The 26296-nt window shown below is 40.3% G+C and overlaps 1 protein-coding gene across 2 annotated transcripts in view; it reads left to right on the top strand.

Annotated features, from left to right (window-relative positions):
• The first annotated feature begins 3375 nt into the window (after window positions 1–3375).
• clmpb (CXADR like membrane protein b) overlaps window positions 3376–26296 on the top strand; it is a 68171-nt gene continuing 45250 nt past the window's right edge. The window contains exons 1-2 of one of the 2 annotated variants that reach the window (XM_072392824.1): window positions 3376–3614; window positions 3726–3830. In XM_072392824.1, coding sequence (XP_072248925.1) covers window positions 3800–3830 — 31 coding nt within the window. In that variant the 5' untranslated portion in view covers window positions 3376–3614; window positions 3726–3799. Of the gene's footprint in view, window positions 3831–26296 lie in introns of both variants that reach the window. The other variant, XM_072392823.1, reaches the window with a different exon arrangement.

Below are 26296 nucleotides of genomic sequence, written 5' to 3'. Positions count from 1 at the left end.
GAGCAGGCCACTTGAGGAGGAAAGATAGAGTGGAGAGTGGCCACAGGCGAAGGAAAATCCTTTTATTATTTCTGTTGATTGTTGAGACATGGAAGAGAGGAGGATTAATTTGTCTCTGGGTTTGAGAGCATCCATCAGCCGTGCTCTTCCTTTTGCTGTTTGTTTACCTAACTTGGACCATCCTGCTCTTGTAAAATGTCTTACCCAAAGCCACTGAGGGGATAAATGTGGTGTGGCAGGTTTTGGAAAGATTGACAGAATAATCCTAAGACTGAAAGGCTGGTGGGCAAATTAAAAAATGGCAAGTGAATACAAATACGCCCCCTGCTACTTAACAGATGTTTAAAGTGCTTTTGATCGTAGCCATGAATCATCGTGGTCTGCAAAACATAAAGAGCCCAGAAAATACATCATGTATTGAATTTAAAACATGATGTATTGCTTGTAAATACATACCAGCATACAAAACACATTCTTATGGAATTATATAAATGTAAGTCATTCATTTTATCAACAACACTTCATATACTGCCCTCAATTTACAGTTTCATTGTGTTATTTTTATAAATTACCGACAAAATGCTTTTTTTTTTCATGTAAGGTGCATAAACCGAAGTACAGTGGCAGGAAACAAGACATTGTGAAACAATGTAGAATGAGCTGGACATGTCACACTTCTTTTGTAAATTCTGCAGTATCTGAGAACAGCAATAATATCTGCTTGAACTGACCATCCATCCAGCCCTATCCATTTGATCTTTTTAGAAACCATCGGTATGCATCATCCCAACACTACTCCACCCAAAATGTCCAGTATCACACCCACCAGGTCATAGTGTAATGTTTTGCAAGGGAAGAGGCTTTATCATATGAAATGGGAAACCATGATCTTTTCCAGCCCTAACCAGGCTGTTTTGGTGTCTAAACATAACCAATTATTGAAGAATGAAAGGAGAAACGATAAGTCTGGAACTTCTTAATACAGTTCATGACAGTTAATGAGCATGACAGAAAAAAAAAGAAATGTGTTTGAGGAAAATGAGGCATTTGCTGTCTGTCTCTTTGTGGTTTCTAGAAACATACAATGGCAACTACGGCTGACGTTAGGTAGCAGCTCCCATAGCTCCTTCTATGATGCAATTTAAAATACACTTTGCTCTTTCACTCATTAACCACCCAACAGGATAGTCTCACAGAGGCACATAAAATGATCATGGCTTCTCAGAGAATACCAGAGAATACCGCCATTTGAGCAAGAGAATCTGTCCACCACGAAGCGGGGGGGGGGGTTGTTTCCACAGGAACTGCTGCTGTTTCACCCCAAGTAGGATCATTTCTGTTGTGCCTGCATACAATTTTAACGCAGTTCTTTCTCATTATGTAGCTCGCTTAAAGAGGTTGTCCTAATTTCACACATACTGCAGCTAATCTCACGTCACTTTCTAAAATGTTTCCAAAATTTTATCAGTGATGTTTTGGACATGGACGTGGATTTTTCTTAATATTCCATGCACATGGAAATCACAAATATTAAAGCTATGGACTTTTGGCTGAGGGTATCATCCCTGTATCATTAACATTAAATGTGACTTTTAAACCATGGCACAGTACTTCTGAGGACATTTTTTGTGTTAATGATTGTTGCATTTGAAGTTAAATATTTCTAATGTGGTTAGAGTGGTTAGGGTCGCGGCTTATTGTGGTTGCTTTACCAGTGCAGCTCTAAATGGCTCGTCTTTAAGAGGCACAATTTCTCCTTTTTCGTCGACTATTTCAAGAAGTGTCCTGAGACCTGAGAAGGTTGCTTCATCCACAGAATGGATGTGGGCTTTTATCAGTCAAAGTGGGTGTTTTTCAGTCTCAACACATTGTTTGGCTAATTATACTTGAAGCTTGCATGTGCTGCCAATGTGACTGACTCGAGTCACTGAGACCCCATTTTTCTTTTCTTTTTTTTTTTCAAGGCAGCTATCAACAAATCTTGCGACTTTTAGGTCAAACATCTTCATAGACAAGACAGCCACCGCACAACGGCAGTAGATAGTGAGCTAGTTTAGCTGCATTCCACTGGAAATAGTTGACAGTTGTACTGCTACCGTGCTGTGGTACAGAAAGCTAACTGGGGATGTGAGCAGGTTCAGCCCCTACACAGCAAAACAGGTTGCTGTTGTGCACATGTGTGGCAGTTCCAGTGTTTTGTTCATGTCTCCTTTAAGGACCACACAGAAATCGCAGAAAGACCATTTAGTCACACAAAGACGTCTTCACAGTCTTCTCTCCCTTTAAGAACCAGTTCTCATGCAGGTTTTTATCGCAAACAAAGATTGATTTTAGACAGTCACCTCCTGTAATTGAAGATCTCCCACTTTGATTGAAAAAATGTTTAATTCTCCTCTGCAGAGACTCCTTACTCCGATTAACATGCCGGGTCAGATTGTGCAACATCAACACACATGCGTCCGCTTTGTACACATCATTTCACACCAAGTTGATTTCAGGAATGATACCCTGATCTGAACTTTAACCCCAGCAATAACAATTTCACGTGTCATTTAATGCTGTAAGGTAGTAGAAAATGATATATGGTTTGAAATGCACAGCACTGACAGTGGCATGCCATATGTATGCAACATCGGTATCATGTGCTATCAGAAAGGTAGTCGGCCTATGCTTGATTAGAAGACAAATGTAACTTTTTCAGGTGTACAGCTTCAGAGCCGTTTAAGCCACTTAGGTCACATAAAAGCTTGGACGTAAGTGAACGAAACACGGTATCTTTGATGGAATCTAATGATTGCCATTTTTCACTCTGTTAACTGTAGATTAAGGATGTGATACACTGTAATATAATGTACACTTCTTCTCCATTTATTCATTAATTGCACTCTGGGAAAGGCAATGTTGTGATCGCATGTGATCAAATTGCCTGCTTGTCTGATAAACGATGTTCAGGTCGCGGTGACATAGAGCAGCTGCAAATTTGCATCTGCAACCAGAAAATGTTTGGGAGGATTAATCAGCTGTCAAAATGTTGGACTTGTAACAAAGTCGATTGGGCCTTAAAATCACAAACAGCATGAAATAAATCATTATTCTGTTTTATAGCACTACTTCTATGTCCCTGCACTGTGTAAATATTTGAATTTTGAAATAAAGCAACAAACAAAGTGTCCAAAATGAGTGAGTATGCAATTATTGGACTATGTGTCAGCTAGCTTTTCAATGGCAACAATAAAACACACCCAAAGCAGCTCAACAACATCTAACAAGATGACCCGCATTCCAGCAATCATTTCCGTGCATGTTGCAGAATACTCAGGCTGCGTAAGAGAACTTCAGACTCTAGAGGTCTCCATCCTTCAGCATCCCCTCATCATCCACCTATCCGCCCTCCTCCTCCTCTCTGGTATTTTGTGCAGCGGAGGTGGAGATGAGGAGAGACTGCCGAGGAGAAGACGGAGGGGACCCTGAGACAACACGTCCCACACCAGAGCTAGACAGCCAGGGAACTTTGATTTGACGCCAAGTAGCCTGTGATGAAAATGACAATGGAGCAAAAGAGCCACGTTTCTTCGTCTTCTTCTTCGTCCTCTTGGGAGGCTTAGATGCGTCGGGTGTGTGCAACATATGATGTCCTTGGACTCGCACGCTCCACGAAGATTCATTTATCTCTGATTTCGGTGTTCATTTCGCTGATGGTGCCGCTTCGTTGTGCTTGCGCTTAGGTCAGCCGAATGCATCAGAAGGCAGTCTGAGCGCATTGTTTCCAGCTCCGTTGCAATTGGGATTTCAAGCCGTGATGTCTGCAATATTTCGCTCTTTGTTTCTGGGTAAGTCACTTTCTATTTATTTAAGAGATTTTTGCAGTGAATTCCAAAAGCATCGGTGCGTACTCGTCAGACAGTTGTTAGGGAACACGTTGACATTCTGTCATTACGCCTTTTTTCTCCCCTAATTATATATTTTACTGCTTAACACAGCATATCTGGTTGGCTCCATTCATAATGATGTCAGAATATATTCTTTTTTTTTCTTATTCTCTTGTAGTAAGCACTGTTAGGATACAAAGAAATTGCTATTTATATTTTCTTTTAAAAAAAGAAAAAGAATGGAACAGCAGAGGTTGTTCCAAACCATTTATGGCTGCTCTCCTTGGGGGAGCTATTAAAAAGGGCCAAATTAAAGGGAATAAAAGTTCACCTGACCCCTCCCTTTAAATCTGCTGCTTTGTTTTATTGACCCTGCATGTGCTTGAATTGACACACGCTCTTCAGGGAAAAGCCTGCTGCAGATTAACAAAATCCTTTTATGCCATTCTAAACAAAGACTTGAAACTGTATTAGATCCTACTCGGTTAGGAAATGGTTTTTTTTTCTGAGCATTTGGCCCAAATTTAACAGTCCATCATATTCAGAATGTTCAGATTTGTTATTTTTACTCTTGCATGGAACTTTTGACGAAAGTGAAAAGAAGAAAAGTCCATTAGAAGCATCTTATGGTTTGCATTTTATGGTAATCAATACAAAATATCTCTCTTGCAGATAGAGAAATAAAAGCTCCCTCATACTTATGCTGCTACTCCTCTTGTTATTGCTGTAACTATTGTTAACAAAGTGTTATGCAGAGAGCCTGAAGGATTTTCCTGGTCCAGAGCTAAACAAGGAATGTTTAATTCCTCTGTGACTGCACTGACTGGAAGTTACAGTTTCACTGTGAGACGGAGTGTAAAATGACTTCCAGTAGGTGGTTTCAGACAGTACTTCTCACTGCTGTCTTATCACCTGCAGTGAAACTGAGGTAAAAAACTCAAAATCTATCTAGCTGTCTGTATGAGCAAGTTTGGAACGGCCTGTATTGCGGTTAGAGTGGGGTACAATGTACATAAGACCGAGCAGCTTGTGTGCTCTGGATTGATTCCAAAAGTATTGCTCTAGTCTGTGTGGTCTTTGCTGTTTGTGTGTTTTTAGTGTGAGGGAAAATTCAAAACACTAGAGTATCATTCATCCCCATTAGTTTGATGTACAACCAGTGTTATTTGCTCCTGTTGATGTGTTTTATACTGACGCCTTATCTTAAGCTATGTGTGTGTGTGGTGTACCGGCATACATTAAAGGAAGGGTTCCAATCCATTGTGACCCTCATATGTAGAAAACTGAAGTATGCATGTGCCGTGCTTAAATGCTGACCTGGTAAAGGTTGCAATGTGAGTCCACAACGTGCTCAGCGCTGGTGGTCACCCATCCTTACTGAGGAAACTGACTCTGCAGTGGACACTGCATAGCAGCACGTGTTTCAGTTCAGCTCATCATCCCTTTTGTTGTTGATAATGACGTATCTTAATCCAAACTCGCAGATTATTTTACTGTGACTGTCTTTCTGAAGAAGATAATGCTGATGATGAAAAAAAGCTGTCCTTTCCAGGAAAGTTGAAAACATTTTCCATAAAATCATACAACAGTATTATAGTCCTATCTAATAATAGTAGCGCATTTTCTTAAAATAACCGCATGCCTGTGCCTAGAGTATCAAAAGACATGTTGTTGCCATGGTGAAGCATTATATTATTCCTTCCCTGTCATGTTTAAGCTTGTATACAATATGGTTAGTTCAGCTGAAAACGGTGTCATCTTCACACTAATACTGTTGAGTTTGTAGACGATGTCCAGCTGTATTGGTTATTCTCTGAGGATCTCTCCCCCCACCACACATTCAGCCCCTACAACTAAGAGGATGGATGTAGCTTCTGGCCAGGCTGTTTGGCCATGCCAAACCACAAGTCGTTTTCTCAAAGTTACATTCCATGTTAAATCAAGATCAACTCCGAGACCAAGTAAAAAGAAGTGGCTAAAGAATCAATAGTCATTAATAGCTGCTCAATTTCTTTTTATTTGGCTTTGGCCCTGCAAATCCTGAGCCATTCTTAAATGAATATCTGTTGGAGAGTTGGAGATGTAATATCCACCGTTCACATTACAGATAAGTAGCACAATTAATTGCCACAGAGACTTCTCTAACTCCCTTTGGTAACCCTGCCCTGAAGAAGTAAGAAACAGAACAAGGTCAAATAAAGTAACTCTCTCACTGAAGGGTGCATTTGGAGATTTATCTGGGTATGGGAGAGCTGTCATTGATTGGTTTGTGTTAGGACGTGAAAATTCTGAATAAGGGAATTTGAATCTGACTGTCCAAGACATGGTAACACAGTGTAATCACTTGACAGAAAGAAGAGCAGTACAGTTGGGTATGCAGACGCACATACATGTGTATAAGAGTGAGAAGATGGCCGTCCAGATGCATGTACGCAAGTGTTAGATGTAGATAAAGAGAATGATGGCTCCAAACAGAAATTCTGTCCCCGCTCTATATTTAGCATGTCTGGCGGGGTAGGCAGAGGATCTCTGAAATGTGAAGATGACAGGAGCCTCCTGAGCCAGAGGTTATGAAGTGACATCTTGATGTGCTTGTGCCTGAATCACACTCCCACACACAGCCAAAGACTTCTGACATTCCAACACAGAGACGTTTTGATATTTGACGATATTACCATACGTTCAGGCTTACTTTTGATCTTCCTTTGACATGAATTATTCTTCAGCGTTATCATTTCGCTTCCCCAATGTATATTTTCAGTTTTTGAAATATTTGTATTAAGAGAATATGTGAGGAATTTGGCAGGTCTTCTTTGTGGGATGTGGATGTGAGTGATATTTAAGGCATTTGTCAGTTAGGTATGAAGCTTTCCACACTGAGTTAACCTTCCCATCACATAGTAAAAGCACAGAGATTTAGGAGCTTTTCAGTCTTAATTATGTTTTGTTAGTGAATAATATGCAGATAGAACACATTCACCGTATTCTCATCTAAGTGAAGGGGCAATGCAAAGCATCACAGCATGCAAATCCAATAATCACAATTCAGTATATATTGCATTTAAAGTGTAGGACATGCATTAAGTAGAAAGAAAATTGCAAATATATGCCAGTGAATTTCTCCTCACAGTTAAATGACTTTCCTTCCACCTGCAATGTCAGTTATTTCCCATGCAGTACCAACAGTGTAAACAGATTTCCGTGGAGGGAAGATTGTATTACTCAAGGCAAAAGTGGCCAATCTGAATAGCTCAGCAAGGGCAGAGCACTGTGGAATACAAAACCTCCACCAAGGGTGACAGAAGAGGCCTACAGATGAGTACAGAGGTCCAGCCGTCCTCAAGACAAATGACCCATATCATTAACAAACACTGATTTGCCTCCCTAGCACTTTCCCCTGATGTATATGGCCTTTGAATGACAGCACGCTTCCCTGAATAACAAGTCATCCTCTTTTTGTGCTGGAGGGATTGTGCATGTTTCATTGATTATGGTGCTTTTAGTCAGGGGGTCTTTCTATTCTATTCTGTAGCGGACTGAATGCCATGCTCTGAATGGAAATGTTTGCAGGTGAAAGTGCACCTTTGTACAGTGAAAGCTCTCATTCTCAGTAGCATAAGATCGAGGTAGGTTGTTTTTTCATCCGAGGTAAAAATAAAGGTTGTACTGGTGGATTTAGCATAGTTTTACCTGAAGAGATGGACTGTTTCTATTAAACTGCTTTGGTCATTTCTTCATCTTTCCCTCTAGTGGGTTTCTGCCACACCCATAGTTTCCAAGCTATCCAGCCGTTTTTCTGTGTAGGCCTTTTGTCATCCACATCTTGTAAAACTTAATACACATGCCTTGACAAAGTCGGTTTTGTGTGGTGGGTTTTCTGACCTCCACCTTCCATCCCTCACCAAGAAAATTGCTGCCAGATTATTTTGGAATGTATGAACAGGAACTGCCTATTTCACTTTACTGCTAATCTTTGACAGATGTTCTGGGGGCGCGCACGTTCACATTAACTGAAGCCACATGTGCAGCCTACACATGATATTTCTCCATACCAATATGCTCGACTGTACAGAGATATTAACAAACAAAAGAAAGAGGCAGAGCTTTTGTGCAGAAGAACAGTCTTTTTTTTTGTCATGAACAAAACCTTAATAATGTAAGTCAGGAAGCTGAGACAGACATTTAAAAGGGTTCTACAAATTCTGGATCAGGTTATGAAATGTTTTTAAGCTACTATTACTTTGCAAAACACATTTTAGAGCTTAGCTCTCTAACAATTTATTCATTTAAGGTCTGTTGTGTACTTAAAGAAATCCTATAAATAACTGTGATGAAAGCATTATAAACATTTTTATGGTCACTTTACAACACATTCTCACTCCCAACTCCTCTCTTATCAGTGCGCGGTTGCCATAGTTATATTTTCTGACTGATCTGCAGCTGCATCATGCCAGAGAAGACTTTGAAACACTGACAAGATCCTCATCTAGAGGTTACGGAAACAAGTTGCAGTGCATCCAGGGAGGACATCCAATTTTGAGACTAGACTTGAAATTTCTGCCACTTTTACTTTCACTGTAGACGTTTAATTTTCAGTCCCTTGTTGGTTTGGGGGAGGCACCAAAAATTACTATAATTAGGTCTAGAATAAACACACTGACAGGTCTCTCTGTCACATTTGTCTGAGGTCTAACTGCATCTGTTTCGAAGGACATGTGTTAAAGGGTTTCAGGTCTTCGTGTACACTGAAAAACTTAAATGTGTGTTTACAAACTTGTTGTAAATGAAGAAAGTTACCACTGCTTTAGCATTGCTTTGTGGCAACTCAAAAGCAAGATGAGCTTGTTTATTTTTTTTAATTTCCGAATTAGTCTTGATGAGTTAAATCTGCAGCAAATCCTCTCTGTACCAACCAGATTGTATTCCACTGACATCATTAACCAGTTCTCTCTCAGCCCAGTTTACCACTGTCTTTGTCTTTGTGTCTGTGTATTTTGGTGTGTTACATTCCATTAAAAAAGTGAATTATGGAAGAGAATATTGCTTGAATCAAGACTTCCCACAAATCGGAACTAGCTTCCAAAAACTTAAACACTGTAGCTTTCCCTGTAAAATCGTGGTCAGAGGACACGTCGACACTGAAACTTGGGGTTGGTCTCTACTTCTCTGCAATTCTGTTCTCTTCAGCCATAGCAATTAGCACCAAAGGGAGGGATTTCCATCTTATTTGCAGTAGTAAGTAACTGCGATAGCCAGTGAAGCAAGTGCAATCACTGACTTTCTCTTTTCCTAGAAACTGTGAAGTGATTTGCTGCTTGTGAGCATTAGTAGTGTATTTAAATCAAAGTCTATGATTATTTTATGTAATCAGAGAGTAGATCAGAGAGTGAGCTAAACTGAGATAAATGCTGATGGTGGAGAGAGGAATGGTTTTGTATCGATTCACCTTGTTCAAAGTCCATCTTATTAAATCTTTGCATACATCGGCGTTGCTCGATGTAGGATTCAGCAGTAAGTGCTAAGGTGATCAAAATTCATGTCTTGCAAAAACTGCCGTTTGAAATTATTTGTTTATCAGGGGTGGGGTTGAGATGCTATCTTTTCTGAGCCTCCAGCCCTGTTGTGTTGCTTTCAAGTGCTTTCTGCCTTAGTGAAAACTGGCAGCGCGGAATAAAGCTGGCACACTTGTCGTCTCTAAGCAGAACATGCTTTTGATCTATGTTTTCTGTCTCTGAAACCAGGGATATCTGTTGTTTTCTATGCAGCTGTGCAATCCAACTCTGCAAGAAAATAAACAGCTTAAAAAAAAATCTAAATCCATGCTGCTGAGTTGCTGGTTTGCACATCAGTTACTCAAAGAGGGAAAAACTACCCTTATTGGTTAGATATTTACAGCCGATTAGCTGCACTGGGAGGGGGCATTGGCTTTGTTAAAGTAGAGGTCTGGTGTTTTCATTGTTGCATAAGTCATCTTCAGAAAGAAAATGTTTGCAAATTATTGATAATTTCTTGGCTGCTATTTAGCTTTTTAATTGGTCATGGGGAGCACCTGTCAGACCCCAACCTGTGCGATGCCTCATCTCACAGTGCAATTATTGATGTATCGTGTTCAGATTTCAACATGGATATTGAAACTTTATCCTTCTGAGATGACAATCAGCAAGAGATTACAGCTCACAGCTGGACTGTGGCCACAGGGAGTTCTCCCATAAATCTACACAAAGCAAAGATTTTTTTCATGAAAACAGAAGGGATTCTAATTTTTTTCCACTATGGCTCCACTGCACCAAAGATTGACTCTTCTTGGACTCTAGATGGGATTCAGCTGTAATTCAGTCCTGACAATTGACTGCAGATGAATGAAAGAAACTTGCGAGGCACCAAACAATGGCGTGCCGGGTAAATTCTTATTTTCCCCTCCTCTCGCTTTTTCCAAATTGGGAGCTGACTGAATGAACAGGAGGAAATGTCCCACATCGCTCTATTTAGACGCCTGCTGTTCTTTTCAATTTGAAGCAGTCTATTAGCTCAGCACGCAGGACACTCCATTAGGTGTTTTGAACCCGCACGCTCCGTTGTCTCACTCCATTTCCTCCTTTGCTCGCCAGTCTCCCCTAAAGCACATTGGGGGCTTTAATCAGCAGAGGCCCCTCTGCCCTTCAGACATTCATCTTCAACTGCGGTTTGTCATCACAGAAAAGCCAGGAAAGACCTCAAGATGGATGGTGTTTGGAAGAGAGGGAATTTGGTCACCATTGATTACAGTGTTGGTTGACAAAGTGGTTACCTGAAGACCTGGACACCATCTGGAGGTTCCCTTCCTCTCATAATGCAAGTCAGGACACTGCCAGCTGTCCAGTTTCAATCTAACGTGAGCTTTCCATAAGTATAAAGCTGTCTATGCAGTGAGTTTGACTAAAAGGTTTAATGTTTATGGACTGTAACAAACCTCTGGAGATAGCCTTAAAGTTCTTTATAGGGACAAAATCCTTCTTCATCAGAACCTTACCTCATGTAATTATCATTAAGATTAAACTGGAAAATGCAGTAATTTAGGTCCAGTCTTGGGTCGCTACTCCTATCCTCCTGCAGTGGATGTTGTATGATGGATGATTTTAAAAATGCCAGTCATTTGGTCTTTCGTAGCGCAGCAAAAACATTGTAAGCTGAATATCATTGATCAGTTGTTATGTTGTTTACAAATCAAGTGTGTACTGTCACTGATTGCACTTCAGCACTCCCCTCAGTATTTCACATTAAAGAGCATTTGGCCCTTTATTGGGCCTGGATGACTGGAGAAGTTTGTTCCTGCTAGAGATAAGGTAACTTATTCCAGTGGCCAGGCTGTGCTCAGGGTACAGCGCAGTGTCAGTGCTGAGAAAGCTGTTTCCCCTCTTCTCCTCCCACTTCAATTCCCCTTTCCAAGCAAAGTGGTTTAGAACAGATGGCACCACCACCTTTTTTTTCCGACTCGTTAGACTTGACTTGTTGATGAAATGGAGCCTTTACGCTATGCTGCCCATGCAGATGTGTGGCTGTACATTTTTTATTGTGCCCCCTGTCGAAAAACTGCCCAGCAGTAAGGTAGAATTCATAGCCTGAATTACTGACAGCATGAATGTTGTATTTAAATCTCTCTACACTGGGTTTTCCAAAATATGGCTTATTTTCTCTATGACCAGGAAAGCAGAACTAGCTTTGAATGGGCATAAAATGAATGTGAGATGTGTTTGTTTGGCAGTGTCACAGCTGTATGCTGGTTGTGCTTTTACAAGGTTGTGTATTCAATGTAGTAGTGGAATATACCATAGAGTTAGGATTGTTCAAGAATAGTTGGCATAACTACTAGCTCATTCAGCAAAGATAAGATCACATTCTGCCTTGTGTTTGACTCATGCTCTGCCTGTTTAGCCTGGCCCATCATGCATTGTGTCAGAACCAACTTACCGAGCACCACATTACTCAACAAGAAACAGACAGGGGCTTAGGACAGCATTCAAGATGCCTGTCATGGTTTGGCATTGCTGTGCAAACTGTCATGTTCAGCACAAAATTGTCTTTCCTGTGGTTTCTGGGTGAGAATGATGACGTATTTCTGTAAATGTTCAGCAATGCAGCAGCGAGTGAGAACTGCATTGTCCTTCACGTCTGACGTCTCTCTGAAAATTATTAAGCAGGCAGCTTTTTTAGATCTCTTTAGATTTTTAGATCTCACATTTTCTCTCGGCAGCAAACGTTATTTTTATTTTGCATGTCTTTCTTCAAGAGGGAAATCAAGAGTGTTAGCACTTGGCTTGATTTGCTGTCTGGGATCCAAGGAAGCTGCGCAGGAGGAAATAGCAGAGTTTGCAAATTCAAGCTCTTAAAATAATTAAAGTTGGCATGATGACTCTGCTTTTTGGATGGGTCCAAGCTTAAAAAATTATGCTTTGAGAGTTGGAACACAGCAGCTGCAGGCTACTTTATACTCTGAAATTAGGAATAATGGTGGTTAGAATGTGCAGTGGGCAGATAAGATGGACTCAAATGCGTAATGTTACCCGTTTGCAATGAAAAGAGGCTTTTAGCCAGTGACCCATCTTAGTAAGAAATAAAAAATTGTACGTTTAGAAGACGAAAACGTTGTTTATTCGATTAACCTTTCCACTCAGCTGCACTCCTGACGTTGAACAATGTGGAAGAGGCCGATTCCTCATTGGCCCCTTTGCTAATGAGGCAATTAAGTCTGTCCTGCCTTGGTTGAGAAAGGGGACGAGAGAGCAAGCCAAGTCATCTGCTGTCTCAGCAAACACCAAGCATCTTAGCTGCGCCGCAGTCAGAATACATAACAAGCCCTCCTTTATTGTAGTGGTCACCCAACCGTCGTGGTTCCCCATCGTCGGTGTGACCCGTGGCACAGCTGGAGATCACAGTCAGCATCAGGCAATGTTCACCCGAGTGCACTGAATCACAGCAAATGAAAAAAAAAGGAATTAAAAAAAAAAGATAATCAAGATAACATGATGCTTTTCTCATGAGCTATTTCGGAGCTATGGCGGTGAGAAATTGTGTAGCTTAGTCACAATTCATTTTTATAAAGTAATACAATTCAGCAAAAAAAAAACTAGAACTTTAGTAATGGATTATATTTATTATTCTTTGCATTATATATCCCACTTCAAAAGATGCTCTCGATCATTTATTGATATTTCGCAATAGATTCAAAGCTTCTTACAAGTTTTACTTACTGGAAACACAGGCCTATACTGTAGGTATATATATTCCTGCACATTCTACCTGTTTCATCTCTGAGCCTCTGTGTTGCCTGCTGACTTGAATAAACTTGTTTCTTTACGTTTGAGTTATTCATGCAGCTAAAGGAGTTCTTGCTGCTTGACAGACCGAATGCCAGTGTTAGGAGAGATGCCCACACTGGAGGTCAACAGTAGAAAAGAGTGAAATGGAGTGAGGTTGTAGCCTTGATCCTAGTATACAAGACCAAATAGATAAACAAGGTTTATGCCTCTCTTTACCTGATAACCAGCAGAGAAATCCATGTGCACCTGTCAGAGAAAGAAAGAGAAATAATATACAACCATGTCAATGCATACTTGGCTGAGAGGTCTTTGGTGTGTGCGTGTATTCATGTCTGATTTAATCATAAGATATCCCCTTTGACACATATTTGAAGGATAGTGTGGAATTGCAATTGCCTCGAGAGCATTCAAGGTTAATGTTGATGGCAGTAAAATGTGTTGCATTAATAAAATAAAAAAACAACCTCTTTTACCTATTTAGAATAGCCTGACAGCAATTAGCATGTTTCCTCCTTCTTGAGCAGCTGCTGTGACATACAAAAAAGGCCAGCATTAGGGCCTAAGTTAATGTGTTTAAGGGATGCACAATTCTAACGAGTGATAACCAAAGGCTTAAGGCTGCTCAGAAGGGATTATCGTTCGTAGCTGTCTGTCTTAAAGCTGAGGCTTAACCATCATACGCTTTTCTTATTTTCCCCCTTGTATCTTGCCTCTCTGGCAATGAATCGGCAGTGATTCCTGACACTAGGCATGAAATAAAACATCTTCCTCAGTCAGGAATAAAGATGGCTGCTCATTAGCTGTGGAGAAGTGTACCGAACCAGAGACAGGAGATGTCTAGGCAGATTTGTCTGAAATCAATGCTTGTCTTCTGAAGCTTCCTCTACAGTAGGTGGCTGCCACAACTTATCAGATAAGATTCAGAGGAACTAATGTAAGCTTACTAAAGTCTGCTTAACACAGAGACATATTGTGCATGCAGCTTTCAAGGGGAAAAAAGCAAGCACTATGGCTCCTTATAGCAGGGTTCGGATTTTAAGACTTCTTACACAGGTTTCACTGTCCACTTTAACATCTTTGCCTTCGCCATGTGATCGGATCAATACAGTGATTATCCATGCTTAGTGTGAGACATGGATACCTCTAAAGCAGCAGGACTGGAGAATAAGAGACATGATGGTTTTCAGTTACAGGACACTAAAGATGCATAGTAGCAAGGGCGCCAGATAAACTGCACACTTAGCAACAATCAGCACTGGCAACGAGTGCATGTGCTTGCTACTAGCTAAAATTACTGACACTGAACACATATTTCATGCCTTTTCTGAACATTATTCTAAACAAGACATAGTTCTATACCAACACTACATGTGTAGCCTTCTCCCTGCTCACTCATACTTCAAACTTTCCCTCACATATACATTGGGAAATAGCTTTTAGGGTCATCCAGTATTCAGCTCACTTTGCACAGACATCGCAACACACTTGTTGCTCATGTTGGGTTTAGAATTTTGATCAATGTGTTAATACAGACTGTTGGGACAACATCAGGGCAGAAGACATAACTTAGCTTTGGCTTCATTTTAGCTAACAAGAAGTTAGCTTAATATGAATCTTGTAAAGATAGCTAGACCACAATACAGTTTTTCTGATGTGATGTAGATAGTCGCTTGCAGGCCTTGTGGGGTAGATCCAGAGTCCCTTTCACTGACAAATAAGTGTCAACTATGCTTGTTGGGGTGTTAGGGGTATATCCTAATACAGCTGAATCAGCTTATTTTACACTGAAGCATGGATCTCTACTTGCAAGCTGATAAGAGCACCACCCACTCAGGCTTTTCCCTAATTGTCTTCAATTCATTCCTCTGCATAAATAATCACATATTTTGTATTTAACCTGCCTGGTCTGCTAGGTGGACATTTTGGTGTATTATTGCACATATTATCTTCTGAATGTATTAGCTAAGCTTTGAAAGCTCTCATTATTTTACCTATTGATTTTAGTTTAACATTACCTGCAGTTGAGCTTAAGTAACCCCACTTATTGTTTATTTATCATTTCTGTAAAAGTGTATTTCATTATACTTGACTGGAGAGTTGTTTTCCACATTGCCACTGTTTGCCCTTGTGGCATTGGAGCAGAAGTATGAAGTATGAATGGTGTTTCACTTGACTGACCAGCATGGTCATTAATCCTAATATAAAACTTTAGCCACCATCCACTCCCAGCCACAGCTTGACTATAAGTAATCATAGCCATACACCTGTGTGTACTGGGGTGCAGGAAAAACACTACCAGCTCAGAGGCTTAGTGCATCAATCTAGAGGCAAGGTATTTTGTTCTCCAACCCTTTGTTGGAGAATTCTGCATCCCTTGGGAATATGTTTATTAGCCCTTTCTCTTACTGTCCTGTTTCTTCTCTACCGCCTCCTCCCTCCCTCTCATGTGACTAGTGATGGGAGGTGGTGGTGTCTGAATAGACTGCGCCTGCATAGCTCTTCGATGCATGGTCGTGATGGATGGGGACTCAGCTATACAAGCCTTGCTCACCAGAGGCTGAATATATTTTTCCCTCACTGCCTGTGTAGGCCCCAATCTGCACGAGGACAATCGGGGATGTTGCTTTCTGTGAGCTCAGCAGAGCCGGCAAGGAGTATTTGATTAAATGTAATGGAATTAGAGTAATCAGATTCCAAAAAGATGACATCTGTAATCTGTTGCAGTTACTGTAAATATGCAGTAATCAGATCACAAATGCTTACAGTGCTCCAGAGTTACTGCATTGTTCAGTGTGAATATACCGACTCTGACATCTAAATTGTGAAATGTCTTCTTGTATTGCAGAATCATAGATATAAATGAATCCTGCTTAATTAAATGCACTTTCAGGAGGGTGAAATAAATTAACGATTCAAGCAGCATCAGTGTTTTCAGTTTTCTGCAGGTAATAAGCACTTTGGTAAGTGCCTTATGTGATCCTCCATACCCTTCATATCTGGGGTTATAGTGATGAGCTGGTTGCAGTTGGTGGGATATGTGGAAGGGGAGAATGTATGGATATGCTTATGTGAAGTATTAGCAGTATAGGGCTGCATGGCTACTTGATCATAAATGGAATAAAGGTTACAGGATGCTATGCGTGGCGGCACACTGCTGCTTTTGGGTCAGAGATGTTAGAGAAGGCAAAGAAGAGAGGCAGAGAGAGGAACTGTCATTGATCCTGTGGCATTAGCCTGCGCTGCAGTCATAATGAAGCCAGTGCTGCGTGTTCTAGGTGTGAGTTTGTATGTGTTTGTATTACTGATACCTGCATGGAGTGTTTATGTCCCTGTGATTAATTATAACTCGTGTGGACAAGAATAAATCCCTCAAAGCATTTATGTGTGTGTGTTTATTCCCAGATGGCCCTCTGTGAGTGTATCTGTTGGTTGTCTATTTGTGCAGGTGTGTGTGCGTGAAAACATACAGTATGTGTAAATCAGACGCGTGTGTGGGGTACATCTCATCGTGTGCATTGTCATTGTGTGAGTATACTATGTGTATGTATTTCTCTGACTGAGTGCTTGTCTGTGTGTTGCACTTGTGTACATGTACACAGTGATGAAGCAGGAGACGCTGCTTGGCGACTCATCCATCATTTTCCCCCCTGGCCCACGATGCCCTCAGAGGAGCGCTGCTCTGTCACGGTGACATTGGGCCCATTTTGGACAAGAAAAATGGTGCATCTACCCCCCAGCATTGCTGCCCCCCCACCCCCCAACCCCAGGCAATACTCCCTCTAACAGTCTCAGTCTTTCCATGCTGTCAGGTTTACACTAAAAGGGTAAGATTGCTAATCACAGAAAGCCCTCAGTTGAAGGCCTTCATATGTCCACATCTATTTCGTAGAGCAGCTTTAGGTGGACTGCGACTTTTCTGACCCGCCTCACCCCCACCACTACCCTTCCACCACTTCCTTTTGATAACCTTGGGTACCGTGGAGAGAAAGGGAATGGGGTGAGAAGGGGAAATACAAGGCCACTTTGTATGCATCCCACATTCTACCTGCCTAGCATCTCTTCCTTGCTGGTAATGTAAAGGGTGAGTCAGCATGAGCAACTGCAGTATGGCGGCCCAATCAATCTGTTTACACTTGCCTCTAAAGAGACAATGCTACTGCTACACTGCCAAGCCACTGCTGCGGTATGCATGTGTCTCCCACCTCTCTTCACAGATTTGCCCCCATCACGACACTCACAGAGCACCCTGAACAAGCTGTCTGTCACTGCTTGAGAGTGATAGGTGTCATGGTCAAGGAAGCGTGCTGCTAGCAAGAGAGAAGGTAATGGGGAAGAGAAATATGTGGGTAAGAGATCTCATTTCTAGAGCAGTGTGTCTTGCTGCACCACAGCAAGCTTTATGCAACGTGCAGTGTCACTTTCTGTCTCATCAGGAGTCAGACAGGGTGGGTGGTGCAGGCATTCAGTAGCATGCAAAAGTCTGGGCATCCCATTTTCAGAGTTATGTCTCTGAAATGGCTGGAGGAAAACATGACCCACTTTCCAAAAGACATGAAATTATATCTAATATATTTCTTAGGAGTGTTTAGGATCTTTATTCTGTTGTAGAAGCATTTTTCTTTTAATTATCAGCCTTTTTACTTACTTAAGAATAAATATGTTTTATTCTAACAAAAAATAAATCGTGAAGCAAAAAGTTGACAAGTTTGAATTCATTAGCCATGCTTGACACGGAACGTGCTGTGATGCATGCACAGAGCATTTCATTTCTGGATAGTGGTCGCAAAGCTGGAAGCTACAGTAACAAGCTCCGGTAGTAAACAAATGAATGGCGAGAAGACAGAGTCATGGGATTCTAACACAAACAACTGTTATGGAAATAAAACATGAGAAAGAGAAGATTAATCATGATCAGAAGTGTGTTTTGGAGAAGGTGGAACTTTTAAATGGTTTGGATCCATATGAGACTCCTAACAAAGAGGGGATGTGTTATCCTGACCTGCTACCTCTGCCAATCACACCTGATGTGCTAAAAATAATTAATAATAATAATTCATAAAGCTTTCAAATTACAATCACTCGACATTTCCTGAAAAATAAAACCCTAACAAATGATTGATATCTTGTTTGAATAGTTGTCTATTTTAGATCAATTCATCTTCATAGAAACAGAAGTTTTAAACAGTAGTGGTGCGACTGTGTTTCATATCTGTGACATGTGGTGCATGTTTTCTATTTTAGATGGGGCTCTTTGCAAAAGGGCAAAGAGCCAAGCTGTGGCATAATACAAATGAACCACTTGCATATGAGTAATAAAAGCAAAGAAATATATAAATTCACAATCAAAACATGCACCGCTTTAGCTCCGCTGCTGTCCTCCTTTGTGCTCCCACTTCACACATACGCACTCAGAGAGAACAACACTTGCTTTGGCAAAGCACACAGATCTACGGATACATTGGTAGAGATCCACACACACTCAAACACAGCTTTTCCTCAATAAGCCTCCTTTCATAGATAACCCCTCTCCAGCTGACAATCGGAACAATAGCATAAATCCTGATCCCAACAATAGTGACAGACAACGACGTCCTTCACTGAACTCATATGAGCGCATTTCACCCTCCCTTTCTTTGCTCTAAAGGTGTTTCTTCATCTTAAGAAGGATCTGTTTTATTAATTGCAATATCCTGATGGCGCATTCTGATGGCTGTGTAGTTGATTACCCCATTCTGTCACTGTAGATCAACTGCTATCTGAATCAACCTCAATTTGCCTCTAACATTGTCCTCAGTAACTTTACATTCCCACCTGACTTCACCTTTCCAATAAATTGGGCCGAAGGTTAACAGCTGTTATTAATTTGCATGACCTTGTTGGCTGTTATGTCCTATTGAGCTGCTGCACAGTGACATTCCTGTATTGTCTTTCATACAGTCCCCAGAATAACTTCCTTCCTGTACGTGGATCAATAATGTGGCATGGTCTGTAAGAAATATTACGCCATTTCCCTTGCAATAATGTCAGGAATTGGGGAGGATATATGCTAGCTGGGCTGAAATCAATAACCGTAATGTAAATGTAAGCCTTTCTCATCCTGCTTTAGTGTGTTTATGCACAGTTCAAGACAATAAAGCCAGATTTCTTTCTTAGTAAGCTACCCGGAATGCATATTTTCTGCGTAGGGTTACAAATATCACTCATAGTTTGCTTTTTAAATTCATATCCCAGCACTATGATGCATTGCTCCTTATCACAGCCTCTCACCATGAAGGGATAGCACATTTCAATCATTCTGTCATGGGAGAACTATAATCTTTTTCTTCTGCGTGGCATATGTCCTTCCACTCCTAACTAATCCTTATTATGCCTCAGAAGCGAAGGTCATTCTCAAAGCCGAGGGGTGATTAAGTTAATCCACTTGTTTTCTGAATCCGATTTACCTCATTTTCCAAACTAGGGAACAATGTTCAGGCACAAAGACATCAAGATGATAGTGTGGTATGTATTAAGGAGGAGGGCCCCAACACTGGAGAGGCTTGTATTATCTGACTACATTATCTGCTTCCTATTCTGCTTTTCAGTTCTATCAGCAGATTTCAAATGACTGCGTTCAAAGCTATCTATGCCTTATATTGTCCTAGAGTGAAAGTGAGAAGAGAGCACACAAGTTAAAAGCAGCACAATCCCTCTTATTCTTGAATCAATATGACACTGCAGTATAAGCCAGTAGCAAAGCAAAGCACAGTGCCCTGGTGAGTAGGAGTCCGTGCTGCGGCCAGCAAGCCTCAGTGAGTTACGCAGTGCAGTGGCATACAGTTGACTTCATTAGCAGGTCCCTCCCTTGAAGGGAATGGGTTATTTACTACTGCACCGTGCAGAGACAGCTGCTCTACAGATATTATACTATAGAGATTTGTACAAGTACAAGTAGGTGTGCGTAAGAGGAAGTGTGTGTTTTGAGGTACAAAGCTGTTTGTATTCATACGGTCAGCAAATCAGGCTGAACCTTTAAAAAATCCTGAGCTAAGTATATTTGAATTCAGTGGGTATATAAAATAATAGATTTGCATACCTGTGTATGGGTTTATTTGTGTAAGTGCGTTGTAGAAGTTCCCAACTCTTTGTGTAAGCTCACATATAGGTGTCCAAATGCCTGCACTCTTGCCTCTGCACATCCCTGCTAATGTGTCGTATGTGTGTGTGTGTGTTCACCCGTACATCATGCAAATCTCAATTTGCAAAGAGAAAAATTGATTAGCCTGCATGCCTTTCAACACATCAGTGTAGCAATTTCTCCCCTTCTCCAGTCTGATCCCCCTCCTCTGCCTGAGGGAAACAACTTGTGAACATTGACGCATGTTTGTCCAAGTTCATACACAAATTGGTTCTCAGACATTTTCAACTGCCGCCTACAACATTTTTATAACAATCAGTCAGCACAGTTGAAGACATCTGTTGTGTTTGAACACCCCAGGGTTTTTATTTTTGTCTCTTGTTTATGTTGCAAAGTTCTATGACGTGATCTTGTCACACCCCATCATTGAATGTGTTCCACGAAGACAAAAATCTGAGAATGATGGTAGAGTAGGTCATAAGATGTAACAGTTTTGTCATGAAAAGTAACTGAGAAACCATTAAATAGCCTGACGTAATTTCCCAAGGTCTTCTTAGCCTGGCATTAAAAAACACTAACAAAAAACACCACTACACTATAATGCAGTCTTCATGGCCCAAAAGTGAGGCATTCAATTGTCTGACACAAAAAAGACTGTAACTGAGGGAAGGTTTATTCAGTTGTATTAATATTCAACACCTCAGCACAGAAAGTAAGTAGAGAAGCTAACAGATTAATAGACAATTCTGGGAAACAATTTTTATCTTGTGCCAACTAGCTGGCATTATTGCAGTAATGAGTTGTAGTTACCCAAAACGTTTTTAGAGATGTGAATCTGCAGATAATTTGGTAAGCTTTTTTTCCGCATTTTTGTTTCCACTGGACTCTCACTGAGTGAAAACTAGAGAGGGGTCTCAAGGAAGTGTCTGTTTATAGAGGCCAGGAGGCAGGACATGATGCAAAAAGTACGGTGTGGAAATGATTGTCCTTTACAAACACATTCAGATTGTGGTTGAGGCTCCTGATTTTGTTTTAATATCAAAACCACATCTTTTTTAATGTATCCACAATGCTGAAAATTTTATGGAATGTAAAACAGATCAACAGAAAAATATATGAAACGGAAACTCTTATCAACATGCCCACTTGGCGAATTGCCTCAGGCTCCAGGTGTTTCTGACATTTTAATAGTGGGGCTGGGTGGAGAACTTTTCAAGTCCAGGGCATTTAAATTTTTCACACACCATGCCTCAAGAATATCTAAAAAACAAGAAAACAGGACGGAACTGAAGCGCCTGTGTCAAAATGACTTCTGTGTCCACTGATGTCTGCCATGACAGCAGCATAATTAGCTGGTTTAAAGTCTTTTGTCAGTGGCTGTCAGTAACAGACGAAGGTAAAGGAATAATTTTCTAAACTGGTATAATATGTTTATATTTTCACCCTTTGAGATCTGCTATCATAGAATATTAGGCTGCAGGGTAACATTGTACATGTTCTGATTGTGATACAGACCAAATTATGCTAACTTGTGGTGATTATATTTCCCTAGTTAGAGGAACTAACTTAAAATTTAACAATAACGCCTCAGTTAATTGACTAATTGACTCGCATTAGCTAGCATGAAATATGTTACATATTGCACAATAGTAAGATTGTAAGCAAGTCATTTTAAGATGAGTCCATAAACTACTGTTAAAAACCTTTTGCATTTTTGTTTTTGAGAACAAAGCCCTCTTAATATTCTTGACCCACTTCTATCAGATGTCTTGGTCTTTTTGTGTTTTAGTTGTTTAGTTGTGTTTTTTTTTTTTTTTTTTAAGTTACAACTACTGCCAGAACAGCCAAGAGTTGCAAAGATTCTGCGTGATTTTTTTTACATCACAGTATTATCAGCATTAGCATTACACAGAAAGTAAGGAGAAAGTAAAATAAGAAGGAAATGGTACACTTTGCTGAGCAGCTTGCATTACAACATGTGCTTTTACTGTAGCAGGGAGTTTTCTCTCCCTCAGGTATTTGCCCAGATAGGTCTTTCCATTGAAAGTAGCAGGCAATCCCAAATTAGAAGGTCATCAAAGCTGCAGAGTTCAGATGGTTACATTTCAACCTTACATTACTATTTATTTTTCAGATGTGTACTGTCAGGTAATGCTAACGGCTAACAACAAGCTGTTGCATAGAAACATTAGTCACATTAGCCATGTAACGTGCTGATTTAAGTATTTTCCAATTGTTAGTGACACATTGCCATGAGATGCTTGTGTTGCCTTTCAGAACCAACAGCAAAATGTCTACATGCTTTGCCTGGGGCTGAGATCGTTTATAGCAAGTTATCAAAACCCTTCTTTGCAAGTCAATAAAAAAGTCATTCTTTGTTTAATGGCTGAATTCAATTTACTGTCATAGAATACTAAAACAGCTAACAAATAGGCTCTCATGTACATTTTCAAAAACATGAATTGTGAATTCAGCATTTCAGTCCTCAACAAGCCTATAAAATGGATTCAAGTATTGGTTTATAACAATTGTGTTCACACATTTTTTAACACCTTTTAATGAAAGATAAATCACCAAATTTCTTCATAAATTGGTTCAGAGTTGAAGTGAGACTAGATGCCGGCAAATACTAACATTTCCTTGCATTTTTACTGTATACTTTATGACAACACAAAATAAAATAAAAAATGAAAAGGTATGAATTATTCAGATGCAAAATGAAAACGTATGTGAGATCAATTAAGCAATGTTGTTAAAAGATGCAGTAAAGACAAAATTACTATAGAATTTAATATCCAAATCAAATCAAAATTGCAGTAAAAAAAAATGGGCTAGAACTCAGTTTGAAACTGACAAGCCTGTTGGGAGCCTGAGCTGGGTTGCAGATTTCTATCATACTGTGTATCACAAGCATGTGGCAAGAGAGGCATGAAAAAGACTGACAATGAGAAGGTAGAGGGGGAGACGAAGAAAAAGAGTGAAAACAAAGGCAGCACAAAAGGAAGAGTGACTGAATGTGGGGCAGAATAATAAACAGACATCCAGTTAAAAGAAAAAAAAATGAGGCTCAAGCAAAAAAATGCAGATGTTTATGGGAGTTGAGTAGATCCTGTTGTGAAGCTCTCAATCAGTCATAATAAACAGGCTCATGTACAACTGAAAACACCTGGAGCACCTCCATTCCTTCCGAAGTCAACCTTACAATTATTACCCTATTTGTGTGTGTGTGTGTGTGTGTGTGTGTGTGTGTGTGTGTGTGTGTGTGTGTGTTGTGGAGGAAACTTTTCGATTTTCACCAGAGAAGAGAGAAAGTCTTTATATGCCTTTGTAGTTGTTTTATTCAATATACATGATCATTCAGAGCATGCAGAGAGATCTCTGCTTTCATTAAGAGAGTTCAAGCTTTTATACATAAGACTTCTCCTTTGTTCGCACAAACACACTATTAGGTTGTCAGAGGTAGTCTTGAATAACGGGAAACGTTCTTTCCAAAAAGCAGAATCATAAGAGAATCATACATATGAGTCAGTTGGACCAAGTCATGCCCTGGTTGTGATGTATCAAACTTGTGAAATCAGACACTTACACAACATATCCAGCTCCCTGTTTTGCAATATAGCAACTAAGGCACATAATAGTACACTGAATCAGCACATAATCATAATTGAGCAAGACATTAACGTTATAATATAAAATTCCATTACAGTGTGTGTGTGTGTGTTCTTCCTGGTCCCTTAGTCTTTCACCCCTATTGTTTTTGCAGATTAAGGTGCAACCTTGCCAGAATTAGTTCTCTCCATAGCCAGAACAAACATCATTTTAAGCGTTTCAAACACAGACCCTATTATTTTTGGTGTCTAATGTGTTGCATTCTTATTTATACTGATACTGTATTTGCATTGGCAACGAGTGCATTTAGATCACAGAAACCTTTTCTATGAACAAAGGGTCTATTACTCTCCCCGCTCCATTTTCACCAGACAAAATAGCGTGCAAATCAAAGTTTTGGGGGTGATATTTAAACTCTAAAAGCAGCCCTGATTGGGAGAGATCACCCTGAACGTTTGGGGTGGGGCTTCCACTGCTGAATATTTGTGATTGATCCAGACTAGCTGGTCTAGTCTCCACGAGAGCTCAGAAAATCTGTAAATGTTAAGTTTTACTGCAGAAACAGTTATTGCTGTTTGTTAACATGATACTGAAACTCAGCTGTCTGTGCTGGCTGCAGTCATCTGTGGCCAAAGCATGCACCTCGAGCGATGTTGGTTGAACAAGGCCGAATGAATGAGGAGAGGGTGTGGCTGTGATCAGGGCTGCAGCCTCAACACTCCAGCAAGGAGAGACATTTCACAATGCAAAAGACTGGATTTGACAAATCTATCTTGTGCAGCAGACCTCAGATGAAATGCAGAAGACACAGGGCGAAAACAATCTTGTAGGTCCTTGAGAGAAGCCCTGCGTTTAAGCTCAGGATGCTTTGAGTGGAAATTCATCATATGGTTCCTGCAAGCCCACATCCCCCCTCTCCAAAGACTTCGGTCATAACGTTCTTGTCACTTCTCATGAATGTCTCACTCCTACACTGAACAATTATGTTACATAACGAAAAACACTTGATTGCTTTTAGGCGATGGAATGCAAAGGTGACAGACTTCCTTGAAGAGAAAGTAAACAAAAAACAGGGTCACATTTGGAGACTTGTTTTTGTAGTTTTGAGCTAGACTGGAAATTGTAATCCACTGAAAATATTATCGCTCCTTTTCAAGGGTGTAAAAGAACGAAAGATAGTTGATTTATGTAAAAATGAAGATTCAAAAGAGTCAGTGTTAAAGAATAATGTTTTACTTTTGGGTTTTTTTGGAAGGCAGCCTCTAAGAGCTTAAATTTAGTGGAACAAAAGGAGAGAAACTACTGCAGTTGTCCTGGGAGTGTGAGCATTATGCAGCAGCCTGCATGAAGAGTGTTTAACTTAGACTCGTTGTGGGGAAAGCTGCAATAGCTCAAATGTAAAATATGCTTTTATCTTCTCTGGAGTTTTTCAGCTGAAATGCAGGGCTATGTTTGTGCTCGTAATACAGTTTCTTGTTGTTAATGTTCTGTAGCTGGCCTCTAGAGGTAAAGCTAAAGCTCCAAAGTATCCCACACTTCCTTGTTACTGGAAATCTTTCCTCTCCGTATCATGCCACCCAGTGTCTCTCCGCTTAATTTGGCAAAGCAAGTCTACTAATCAAACTTTTTTAACTCTGACTGACCTCAGCTCATTTGGACCGGAGAGAAGCGGGAATAATCAATCTTAAGATATAGAAACTGCAACAGTCTAAATAGTTTATCCCCCTTGATTCTGCAGAAAGCTGAGTATGAGGCAGGAAAGAGGGAACTTGCTTAATAGTCTCTCAAAAAGTTGATTCCATGATTGCATCTACCAAGTTTAAGACTTTGATTAATCATCACAAAGCATTTCATAAAAAAAAAAAAAAAAGAAAAAAACATGCTTGAAGCAGCCTAATATCAGCCTCCTTTCCTTCTTTATTGCTTTTTGGGTGTTTCTCATAATGAAGCAACACTGGTAGTGGCCGGTGTGGGACCCGGTCTTTATCGCTCAAGTTCACATGGTGCTTGCCAGATGGAGCGCTTGGTGATAATTTATAAGTAAGAGCACAGTGACGGAAAAAGTACAGCATGATAATAATAGAGGACCTAAATGGTTTAAAGTAGTAAATACTGTCTCTTCACACCGCCTTATGGGCATTAGACTGTATGTTAATAAGCTTGTCTACCGCCCCGGTTGACCTCTCTTGGTCTGTCTAATATGTGACTCCTTGAATCTGGCTGCCTACAAAGGATCACAGGTACTTTATTTTGAGATGATTATAAGTTTGAGTTTTTAAAGAGCACCATTAGCTGATACATTAGACCCTCCCAATCTGTTTCCATTTGGTGGGGTCATGACAGATTTTATCAACTCTTTCCCTTCACACAAGTTAAAGTGCATCTGTTAAGGTCCATAGCTATCC

This window comes from Leuresthes tenuis, unplaced genomic scaffold (assembly GCF_036924035.1).
Source record: "Leuresthes tenuis unplaced genomic scaffold, fLeuTen1.0.hap1 SCAF_9, whole genome shotgun sequence".
NCBI classification, from domain to species: Eukaryota; Metazoa; Chordata; class Actinopteri; order Atheriniformes; family Atherinopsidae; genus Leuresthes; species Leuresthes tenuis.
This window is presented reverse-complemented; position numbering and strand designations above follow the sequence as displayed.